Source organism: Budorcas taxicolor, chromosome 15 (genome assembly GCF_023091745.1).
Source record: "Budorcas taxicolor isolate Tak-1 chromosome 15, Takin1.1, whole genome shotgun sequence".
NCBI lineage: Eukaryota > Metazoa > Chordata > Mammalia > Artiodactyla > Bovidae > Budorcas > Budorcas taxicolor.
The window spans coordinates 15081590-15093963 of NC_068924.1; the positions used below are offsets into that span (position 1 = coordinate 15081590).

General features: G+C 51.6%; 1 protein-coding gene across 5 annotated transcripts in view; it reads right to left on the reverse strand.

The window, feature by feature from the left end:
* Positions 1-3779: 3779 nt before the first annotated feature.
* The window catches only part of AMOTL1 (angiomotin like 1), a 199743-nt gene continuing 191148 nt past the window's right edge, over positions 3780-12374 (reverse strand). For all 5 annotated transcript variants that reach the window (XM_052653104.1, XM_052653105.1, XM_052653103.1 and 2 more), the window contains 2 exons: positions 10238-10513; positions 3780-8564 (listed from right to left, as the gene is read on the reverse strand). In XM_052653104.1, coding sequence (XP_052509064.1) covers positions 8458-8564; positions 10238-10513 — 383 coding nt within the window. In that variant the 3' untranslated portion in view covers positions 3780-8457. The remainder of the gene's footprint in view (positions 8565-10237; positions 10514-12374) is intronic.

Genomic DNA, 12374 nt, shown 5'->3' on the forward strand with positions numbered 1-12374 from the left:
GTACACCTACCTATTTGGCTGTACACAACTGTCCACAGTGGTGACTTATAGGCGTTTAGAGGGGGAGGTAGCTTCTATTTTGTGCACTTCCTTAAGGGATTGTTTTTGTAATTAATGTGCTTTTTTTTTTTTTCAGCACGATTTTACTCTAGCTTCCCTCTTCTGGTCTGCCTGAAAACTATCCTTGAAGATATGAAAGCAGCAGCTCAGGAGAACTCATATGTGGTTGAAATTTTAATTAGCATCTCCTCTGGATACAGGGTGGAGTACCAGGCAGCTCAGAGGAAAAGAAACTGCCTGCCAGTGCTGGAGGCACAGGAGACGAGGGTTTGATCCCTGGGTCGGGAAGATCCCCTGGAGGAGGAAATGGCAACCCAGTCTGGCATTCTTGCCTGGAGAATCCCATGGGCAGAGGAGAATGGAAGGCTGTACAGTCCATGGGGTCGCAAAAGAATTGGACATGGCTTAGCACCTAAACAATGTGCCATTCACAAACTCCAGAATTTGGGCAAGAGACTTAGTTCTCTGCCTCTTAGTTTTACCTCCAATAAAACGAGGATCTAGTAACAGTGCCGGCCTCAGAGTGACCATAAGAATTCAATGCCCTAAGGCAGGAGTGGTTCACGGGAGCACGTGTGCTCATTCGCTTCAGTTGTGTCTGATTCTTTGCGACCTATGGACTGTAGCCCGCCAGGCTCCTCTGTCCATGGGATTCTCCAGGCAAGAATACTGGAGTGGGTTGCCATTTCCTTCTTCAGGGGATCATCCCGATCCAGGGATTGAACCCACGTCTCCTGCACTGGCGGGTGGATCCTTTTCCACGGAGCCACCTGGGAAGCCCCAGGATTGGGCGTGCTGCTGATAAACTCTGGCTACCTCCTGTGGTGGGTAGATTCACTTTATTTTACTCCTAATTAACCAGCTACTCAGTCTGCGAGCCCTATACTCTGTTTTCACACGAGTTACTTGGGAAGAGTCACTGACAGAAAGCCACATCAGATGGGGAGGGTCTCCTTCTGGGGCTCCCTAAGGGGAGAGTTCGGAGGGAGACAGGCCGGCCGAGAGAGCTGCCTGCCAGGAACGCAGTGGCTAAAGGGAGCATGTGGGAGACAGGGCGGTGCCTGCTTAAAGGGCACCGGAAACGGAGACAGCAAAAGCTCCTGTTTCATCATCACTGAACTCTATATTTTAAGAAGGGCATTTCAGAGCTCTGGGTTTATTTCTCATTTGGGACCTGCCTCCTGACTACGATGAGCCCAGGCAATCTCAAAGGCCTCGCTACTATTCCCTGCAGTGCAGAGGCCCCGGCCCAGGATTCAGGACAAAGGCCAGAGCTTGCAGGCGACTCTCCAGCAGCAGGCACGGGGTTAGGGCAGGGAGATGGTAGAGCAGGGAGCCCAGCTCAGGAGCCCCCCTCTCCTCCTCTGAGCCCCAGGGCATGCGGGTCCTCCAGCTGTCTTCCCAAAGTCACGCTGGGAGGCGGAGGCTGGGGGCTGCCCAGTTTGCCCTTTATTCTCACGTGTCACATCTGCACGCATGCAGGGGTCCAGGGGTCCCCGCAGAAAAGAGTTCCTTTGGGTAGAAGGCAGGACAGGTAAGAACCCAAGCTCTCAGCCCCTACCCACATTTTATTGCCAAGTGCATGGGCTCCTGGTCAGATAGACCTGGATTCCAATCCTGCCATCTTTCACAAGTGACCTGTCCGAGGTTTTTGAGCCTCAGTTTCCTTGTCTTTAAAATGGGGCCAACCAGGTTGTTGTGAAGACTGAAGGCAGGAACATGTGCAGGCCACAACAGCCATCACTGCGGACTAGAGGTGGGCCCCTCTCTCTCCCGGCGCTCACATTGAAGAAGCCTTTGCCAAGCCTGGGTTGGGGGGTGGGCTGGGCGGCAAGAGAGGCTTCCGCTAAGACACAGGACTAGGGAACAAAGAGGGCATCTCGTCCTCCAACAGTGTTCCCAGTCTACTGTCCCCTCGGGACAGTACTACACCTGGGGACTCTCCCGGCATTTATTCTGAAGCCCCCACCATTTACCACGTGACTTCTTTCTACCAAAGCCTCCCACACTTCCTATGACCCTAAGAAACTAACAAGGCAGCAACATCCGCCACGTCCATCATGGGGTGCAGAAACACATCTGACCCCAGCCCAGACTCAGGGCCCAGGCTACTCAGGTTAATTCCTGTGTGACGCTGGTCGCTGGCAGGCCCTGAGCCCACGGATGTCCCAAGGGGAAGCTCAGATGCCATCAAAGTGGCCACCATCTCCCAGGCCCACGTCCCTGTGTTTCCTCTTTCCGTACTTGTCTGGAGGGGTGGGTGGGGGCTGGACGGCAAGCTCCAGTGGCCTGGATGACTCATTTCCTCCTTGGGATCAAGAGCAGGAGTTCCACAAGGAGGGGATGGTGGTGGAGGGGTGCAGTGGGGGACTGGAGGCCTCTGGAAGCAAAACAGCAAGTGAGGCCGCCTCCAGGAGTAAAACGAGATGAAATTCAACCCACACTGACTGAGCACCGGGTACATAAGTTCCTAGGGAAAGAAAAGAGCAAATGAGAGGGAAAGAATTTTTTTTTTTAATCCATTTATTATATACAATATTAAGGCACAAATTTAAGCAGCAAAGGATAGGAAAATCTTTGGCTGACCAACAGGATCAATATTTGCTGTAGGGGACACACCGTCTTCCTGAATTTCCCTGCTCTGTACACAGACCCATCCGGCCGTTGCAGCTCTGGGCTCCCCGCCCCCCAGGACAGACCAGCCATACAAAGATGCCAGAATGTTACATCAGAGTCTGCTGGAGAGAACACAGCACACGCAGCCGGTGGGAAGCGCGGTGGCACCCAGGCCAGTGGAGTTCTGGCCGAGATGGGTGCCTGACCCGCCTTGCCTCACAGAACGTCCCAGATTCTGCTCCGCAAAAGGGGGAAAACACCTTAAATCAAAGAAAACCACTATGGGTCAGTCTGTTCACATCCCAGTTTGTAATAAATACTTGCAGGTGTCTCTGCGTGAACAGAATTCTAGGTAAACCACATGGAAACAGACCACTGGGTACCAGAACTCCAGGAGCTGATACAAGAGAACGCTGTATATGGGCTCCATTATACTGAAAACAGTGTGTTAATTCCATGAAGAAGCCAAGTTTCACGACAAAGAAACACCCCGGTTTTGGCCTAATATGACAATAACATGCACTTAAGTCTAACATGGTTTTATGGAATTCCAACTGGAGGCAGATAGATATGCATGAATGTGCGTTTACATCCGTGTGTACGCAGAGATGGGAACATGTATAAGGCGTGACAAGAGAGCAGCTTTTTTTTTTTCTAATCCATTGGAAGTTACATGTACTAGTGACTACTGTTTTCCTTTGAAGTGGTCACTCTGAAAGGAGTCCAAAGATGCAGCATGCCCAGGCACATCTTAGGGACTTTTTTTTTCTAAAAGAGCGAGCTAAAAGGATGTGACTTACCTTCATCACCCATTTTTACTTATCCAACTGAGTCAATGACTTGGATTTATTTCCAAACTTAAACCCATTCTCAAAGGATGATGATCCCTCATCTCTAAGGACAACCAGAGGAACATGCCAGGCCCCCAGATCCATCCTAACAGAGGTGTTTACAGAACGTTTCTACTTGGACAGCACCGCAGTCATTGGCAAGAGTCTCACAAGGCAGGGTGAGATGAAACACTTGGATCTTCTGGATATTAAGAAAAGAAACTCGACATACAATCTTAGAGCCACATCTCATATGTATGGACTGACAATATATACAGGTGTTTTTTTTTTTAATGCATGTCTTTAGATACCTTTAAATTACCAAACAAGAAAAGGCGGGGGATACTACTTAAAAGTGAGAGGAAAAAAAAAAACTGCTTATTAGGTCCAGAAGAAATCCATTTACTGAAGTGCTAACCTTTTCATGCTCCCAGCTGATCAGCTTCTGGTAACTTCTTAATGACTCTGCCTATCTTCCATGGAGCCACACACACAGGCACCCACTGAACAACCCTCATGTTGAATGAAGACATTCTAAACACACTGATTAATTAGCAAAAAAAAAAAAAAAAACACACACACACACAGAAGAAGAAGAGAAAAAACATTTGTAAAGCATACACCGCAGCTGCGTCAAGCTTGGGGATAAGCAGGCAGCTGTGGGCAGGATGTTCTGTGTAAAAGGACTCCCTCATATCACGGCCACAGTCCTCCCTGGCTCAGGAGGAGTGTGAGATCACAGGGGGCACACAGAAGCACACCCACCGGCACCAGGGCACATACGCTGGCTGTAGGGCTTTTGTTTTGGAAGACACACCTCTCTGCTCACGTGAGCTCCCTGCCTCCAAACCTTGCAACCAGCCACCTACTCTTGGAACCCTGCCTCTTCTGAAGTTTGTATTCACACCAGGCTCTGGGACTCAGGATGCAGTGGGGGGAGTTTCTATCATCATCAGCTACCAAGGAGGAATGGAGAAGGAAATGGCCACCCACTCCAGTATTCTTGCCTGGAGAATCCCTGGACAGAGGAGCTTGGTGGATTACATGCAGTCCATGGGGTCGCAAGAGTCACACATGACTTCAAGACTACATCACCAGCACTGCAGAGGACGAAGCAGGAGACATCTCTAACTGTTAGCACTCAGCATCACAAGGTCAAAGCCACGAGACAACAAACAGCAGGGGTGGCTCACTGTTCTGCAGGGGGCATTCCGGCATGCCTGGATACCCAACCCAAGTCCTGTGTAGTTAAATGCTCACGTGAGTCCCAAAGAGCAAGCTCCGCAAACCTAAAGAGAGAAAGAAGAGCCCCCACTCTCTGCCTCCAACCCAAGTCCCGGGAGGGACATGGCAGCCCTGTCCCACGTGTCCACTTCGAGCAGGTGCAGCGTGACGCTGTGGCTGGCCTCCAACCTGTGGGAAGCCGAAGACAAGCTGAGAAGAAAATGTCAAGGAAAGGCTCTGCACACACTCGGAAATCAGTGCCAGAAAGCAGTGACATTGCCTGTTCCACACGGTACCCCGGGCGGCACGCGGAAACTGCCAGATGACATGCTCAAGGAGGCGGCAGGGTGACTCCGGCATGTCGTCATCACCCAGGGCCTAGGCCTTGACCCTTCACTCTGAGACAGGGACCAGGAGGTCATGATCAGACACCATACTGGGATGTTCTGGAGGAGGCCTGGCCTCTGGATTACATGCAAGTAAGAGCTTTATAAAACAGACTTTGTGGCCTAGTGTAACAGTACACAGACTCCCATCTATAGCTTGTTTACGGGCAGTCCTAGCAGTTCAGAGGGTCAGGGGGATGAAGAAGGAAGCTGTGTGTGTGTGCGCATGTGCACACACACACACGGGGGACAGAGCGGGTCAAGGTGTGACCCCAAAAGATGCTTATCACCCCCAAGTCAGAGGCAGTCCGGCCCGCGTCAAGGCTGCTCTCCCAAACCCTTGGTCCAGATGCCAGTCTCTCCTGCAGAAGGGACTTGACCTCCCTGAGCCCATTTCCTCCTCTGTGAAATACGGATATAAACCTGCCCCTGCTCCCACGTGGTCTGAGGATGCACTGAAAGGTACCCAGTGCTTGCACACAGTTGGCACTAAAAAATGCAGCAAGGATTCTTTTCCAAAGATCCAATGAGATCATGTATCATTAACGGCGAGAACGCACAGCAGGAGTTCAGTATCTGCTTTCTCCTAAAGGCAAGCAAGGCTTCAAGAAATCTACGGAGATGAAGAGCAGTGAGGCCCTTGCTGGGCTGGAAATCTGCCATAAAAAAAGAGATTTCAAAGCTGTAAGTCCCTTTTGTTGCAGAGGAGGCAGGTCAGAAGCAAAAAAGGTGCACAGACACCACAGCACAGTAGAAAAACGGTGACGTCTGTGCCTTGTGAGAGTTACCAAGCCTGGCAACTTGGGGGACCAAGGACAGTCAGTGAGCCTTGTGCCTGCAGTGCCAACAAGATGTGCTGGGGCCTAAAGATGAGGCTCTGGCTCTCACCCATTTCTGGGGGACACAGCTCACATTTGGGGTGGCCCAGGCGTGGACAGCAGTGGTGGTGGGGCCCTCCTATTTCTAGATACTGATTTTTTTCCATTCTCAACATTAATCAGCGGTCAAAAGGTCCTTGAGTCATGTGCCATCAACGGAGCCTCATCACTTGTTGAAAGTGAAAGAGAAGAGAGATGGGACGGGGAGCCCTCTGCCCCTCCACCCCCACGTGTCCATACTCGCCACGGCCTTGCACCACCCATGAGGTTCGCTGCTCTGGCGGAACCCGGGACTGCTCGGCCCTGCAAAGCCGCTCCGGTTCCTCAGGCTGCACAACCCTCAGTGATGCTTAAAGTGGGGCCACAGAAGGCAACACGTGTGATACACAGAGCCCCCCCCAGAGCCAGGCTTGAGGTGCCTCCCTTCTGCTCATTCTGACCACCAGGCAGCTCCAAGAAGCTCCTGGGCAAAGCCAGCAGTTTCCTTCCCTCCAGCCACACTCATCACCCTCTTCTACCATGTGGATCTGGGGAGCCTTCACCCAAGTTACAGGGCTCCCCACAGGTGGCCCTTGTGGTAAAGAACCCACCTGCCAAGGCAGGAGACATAAGAAACACGGGTTCGATCCCTGGGTTGGGAAGATCCCTGGGAGGATGGCATGGCAACCCACTCCAGCATTCTTGCCTGGAGAATCGCCATGGACAGAAGAACCTGGCGGGCTATAGTCCACAGGGTTGCACAGAGTTGGACACGACTGAAGCGACTTAGCAGGCAGGCAGGCACCCAGGTTACACTCCAAAGGCCCACCCTTCAAGGAGCTACCCCAGCCAACTTTCTGAAGTGACATGGTCTTCAGGGTCTCATTTGGGTGGGATGTGAGAAAGTCTCAGATCGTGGGCATGAGGACCTGGGGTGACAAAGATGCCGCTGGCCTGAAGGGAGCAAATTCATCAGGACCCCACAAGGGCATCTGATGGCCTGGCTAGCCTCTTTCCACTGATCCAGCACCTTCCAGGTTTGTAAAGGAAGCTGACATCTGAGAAGTCAGATGTGAAGCCCTAGAGCACGGGGAAAAGGGGGCCACGACCTCACTCATTCCGGGCTCTCTAACCTGGTGCTTCTGTCTTACTTTGGACCAGTTGCTTCAAACTAAACCCTTGAACAGTCCAACCACACTGTATTGATACTGGCCTATCAGGTTACGAAGCAAGTCCCCAGCAGGGCAGACCTGACCTGCTGACAACCACAGAATCTGCGTGCTCACCAACTACATCCAGAAGGATTCAAGGGGCTGGCAGAACAGGGGCCACAAACAGTAGCAAGCGGGACAAGGTGTCAGGGGAGATTCTAGATGCCACCAAGTCAAGTGTCCCTTGTTTCCTGGAGCGCAATCCTGAAAGTCTGACCTCAATGGAGCAGTGAGGTGGATACACCAAACTCCATGCAAGAGCTGATGTGAGGGGAGAAAGCGGTGGTGGCAGGAGCTTAATGCAGGACGTCACAGTGGCCATGAATCCTCTGTCTCATTGGAGCTGACCAAGTTCACTGTCAGAACGTCAACTGCTGCAGCCCAACTCCTCCAAGGCGGAGGAAGCTGCCAGGAAGACACCAAAAGGCTTTGTCCCACTTGTCACGGTGCATGATGACCGATCAGATACTGCTCTGGCAACCCCCAGAGCAAAGGAACTCTGCAAGGCTTATTACAAGAGGAAAAAAAAAATGAAGGAAAAATGGGTAAAATGAAAGAGAATGAAGCAGAGACAGAGATGAACTCAGAGAAGTCGGGGGGGGGGGGGGATGAACCCCAAGACCAGAAAGCTCCCATACTGCTTAGAATATACTGCTCAGTGCAGAAAAGCCAAGAAGGCCCATAACCTCCTGAAAATCCAAACCAATCAGGTAGAGAGGTGGAGATGGCCTTTTAAGACCTCCATCACCCCAAACATTTCTCTTCCCTGCCACACCCACACGCATTCACAGGACACATCACGGAGGGCACAGGTGAAATGATGTTATGTCAAGACAGACTACAAGATTTCTAGGAGGCTCTTCTCAAAACAAGCTAAGAGGCAAGGAGAATGGGCGTATTCCAAGGAAGATCCATGCTCAGGTTTATCTGTTTATAACCAGACCATGGGTGTACACAGACCCTCCCCGAGAGGTACATTTTTCTGTACAATGAAAAAATTTCATTTCCTAGATCTTCTTTGTTTCCAAACCTACATGCATCTTCTCTCTTCCACCATAAGCAGTAAAAATCCACGGCATCCTCTTCATCTTCAGTCATGTAGGTCTCCTGTTTTTGTTTTAACATTTATAAAAAGTATTCTCACTAATCTGAAACCCTTATCTGCTCAAACCATCCCTGATTTCCCATCCGCAACCTTCGTGATCTTTCTTTCTCTTTGCCACGTTCCTCGCGCCTCAGTGTTCCGCTGTTAAATTCAACAGGGAGCCCAGGGTTAGATGAGAACTTCCATCATCTCCCCGTCGGGGAACTCAGGCTTGTGGAGTAAGTTGCTGACGCGGCCTTTGTGGTCAGGCGACTTTCCGTGGCCGGGAGAGTTCTCTGCCAAACAGAAGGGACATATCAGCGGCCCGTTCCCCAGGAGGACCACAGGCCTACCCAGCTCTCTCTCAAATGGAACCACTTCAAGTACCACCCATCACCATCAGTGTACACAGGTTAAGGCCACAGAGCCCAGCTTTGGTGGACCAAAGCTAAATGCCTGCGCCTGGGATTCAGACACAAAGAACACAACCAGGACATGAAGGGAGAGGTCTGAGCGGGGGAAGGGGGCATTAGGACTTTGTGCGGGGACCTCACCCACCCTGTTCCCCTCCTCTCCTCTAAATTAAAATTATCAAGTGCCTACAATGAGGCAGGTCCCTCCCGGGTTCCCTGCCTTCTTGGCAAAAGGGTATCCCAGGAATTACATCTCCAAAAATCGAGAATATTATGTGTACTTGTTTATTTTGGAGGATGAACACAGGGAATCCCGTTGGAGAAAACAACTCATTTATGCCCAGGAGCCCCCACCTCCTCCAAAGGATTCCCTAGCAGAGGGATCCTCACCCCATGACTTTGAACAGTCCAAAGCCAAGTCTGCTCTCTCCAAGGACATTTCTGGACTTGTTGCAAAACTCCTCCCAACCTGTCTTCTATTAAATGTTTGAAAGCAACTCCTCAGAACTGGCCTGAGTGCTGGGCCAGTTCACCTACCTTAAATCTACCTTCTGCTTCAATCGGGACTGAATCAGTGTCTCCTTCAGTCGACACTGAATCCTTGGTGAGTAAACACCCTGAAGGCAACATCTCTGTATCTGATGCTCTTGATGGACCTGGTACCTGGTACCAGGTCCCAAACATACGGGAGGTGGGTGGGGGCGGGGCTAATTCCTTAGCATCCCTCGGAGGGTCTGTTTGCACACCTTCTGGGAAGGGCTAGCTATTAAACATACGCTAAAAGGACAAATGCCAATTTGTTTGCTCTTTTAAATGGTAATAAGTTAGGAGTCTCTACACACATTTTAGGGCTTCCCAGGTGGCACTAGCGGTAAAGAACCTGCCTGCCAATACAGGAGACATGAGACTGGGTCAGGAAGAGCCCCTGGAGAAGGAAATGGCAACCCACTTCAGTATTCTTGCCTGGAGGATTCCATGAACAGATGAGCCTGGCGGGCTACAGTCCATGGAATCACAAAGAGTCGGACACGACAGAAGCGACTTAGCATGCAAGCACACATATTTCAATCCCAGAATAATACAGAGCCTGAAGAGTCTAGGGCATCCCTGGTGGCTCAGATGGTAAAGAATCTGCCTGCACTGCAGAAGACTCAGGTTTGGTCCATGGGTTGGGCTCCCCTGGAGAAGAGAATGGCAACCCACTCCAGTATTCTTGCCTGGAGAATCCCATGGATGGAGGAGCCTGGTGGGCTACAGTCCATAGAACTGCAAAGAGTCAGACACAACTGAGCGACTAACCATATCACAGAAAGTGAAATCACTCAGTCATGTCCAACTCTTTGCGACCCTGGGGACTATAGCATACCAGGCTCCTCCGTCCAGGCAAGAATACTGGGGTGGGTTGCCATTTCCTTCTCCAATCATACCATAAGATAACCCATAAGTGAGAGTAGGTTGGTAGCCCGGCTCCCTCCCCAGCTCAATAGAAGCCCCTCCCCCACCCCTGACAGGATAGGAAGCTCTATGGAGCGTGAGAGCAGGTGGAGACCTCGTACCCAGTTTTTCTGCTGCGCCCTTGGCCGCTGGGTGCTTCAGCACGGGGCTGTTGGAAGGGGTCCCGCTGAGCCTGCTGCGCGTGGGCAGGGAGGCCACGCCGGGCCAGAAGAGCTCAGCACTCTTGTCTGTCTGCGTGCTGCTGTCCTTGCTGCCCGTCTTGGCGTGGGCGCTGCTGGCCGACGTGCCGGGGGCTGAGGGTGACAGCGTGGTGGCAGAGGGGGTGGGCAGCACGGGGGTGGACGCGTGGTCGTGGTGCTCCTTCCCCAGCAGCAGCCCTGCGGGTGGAAGAACAGCTTCTTCAGTGTCACGCCTCAAGAAGCAAGACCCATCGGCTGGGCAGGGATACAGACGCCAGCAAAGAGAACGGACGTCTGTACAAGGCTGGGGAGCCGTGAACCGGGAGATCAGGACTGACACACGTACACCACCTAGGTGGCACCTGTGGTCAAGAATCCGCCTGCCAGTGCAGGCGATGCAGGAGACTTGGGTTTGATCCCTAGGTCGGGAAGATCCCCTGAAGGAGGGCACGGCTACCCACTCCACTATTCTTGACTGGAGAATCTCATGGACAGAGGAGCTTGGCAGGCTGCAGAGCACGGGGTTGCAAAGAGTCAGACATGACTGAGCTTACACACACGTGTGTAAAAGAGGCAGCTAGTGGAAACCTGCTGTATAGCACAGGAGCCCTGTGCTCTGTGGATGGGATGGGATGGGGGTCCCAGTGGGAAGGGGGTCCAAGGGGGAGGGATTATATGTATATGGTTGGCTGATTCACTCTCCTGTAGAGCAGAAACTAACACAACATTGTAAGGCAACTGTGTTGCCAACAAAGGTCCATCAAGTCAAGGCTATGATTTTTCCAGTAGTCATGTATGGATGTGAGAGTTGGACTATAAAGAAAGCTGAGCGCAGAAGAATTGATGCTTTTGAACTGTGGTGTTGAAGACTATTAAGAATCCCTTGGACTGAAAGGCGATCTAACCAGTCCATCCTAAAGGAGATCAGTCCTGGGTGTTCATTGGAGGCACTGATGTTGAAGCTGAAACTCCAATACTTTGGCCACCTGATGCAAAGAGCTGACTCACTGGAAAAGACCCTGATGCTGGGAAAGATTGAAAGTGGGAGGAGAAGGGGACGACAGAGAACGAGATGGTTGGATGGCATCACCAACTCAATGGACATGAGTTTGAGAAAACTCTTGAGAGCTGGTGATGGACAGGGAGGCCTGGTGTGCTGCAGTCCATGGGGTCACAAAGAGTCGGACATGACTGAGCAACTGAACTGAACTGAATACCCCAATTAAAAACCAAAAACAAAAAACCTAGCATGGGGCAGGGGAGGAGCTGTCACATAAACTGGTTATAATGTAACATGACAAATGATAGGATGCTACTATTCTGAGGATGCTATGGAAAGAAGGAAGAAGAGATGCCTTACAGGCAGAGGGTCGAGGGGCGGGGGCACTCTGCAAGGCTTTCTGGAGACAATGCTTTCTTTCCGTATGCAGCCCAGGAGGGCTAGTCCTGAGCAGTGGCAGCCTGTATCGGCTTCTCTGCTCCTAGACACAGCCCTGTTGGCCTGCTGCTCTGCTCAACAGCCCCCAGCTCCACTCCTCTCTGGTAATGAATTATCTCCCCAGGGCCTGGGTCAAAACAAGCATGCCTCCTGGTCACGGCAACAGAGTTGTGTACAATATTCCCCAGAGAGCTGCCTGTGATGAAGAGCCATGTCCTCCAAGAGGCAGGAAGCCAGCTGGGTTCCTGCGGAGGGCCGCTCAGCCCTCTCCTCCCCACCCGTCCCAAGACCAAAGTGTCGGGGGTGGGAAGAGGGCGGCTGGCTGGGCGAAAGGGAGGCGTGATGTGCCCCGTTTCCTCAGTCTTTCTGCGAGCTGGACAGCACAGCAATTGTTCTAATTGTGAAATACGGCCCTCGTTCCACACCAGCCTACACAGAGTGCAATAAGCACAATCAAGTGTCTGTTCATTTAACGAAGTTCACAGTCTCCTTGCTAGGGCTATTTCAGGGTGCCCATTCATAATGCAACACAACTCAATCCAGTCTGTCTACAGTGATGCTTCTCAACATGCTCACACACACATCAATTACTTGCATATAGTTAAGATGAAGATTCAAGTC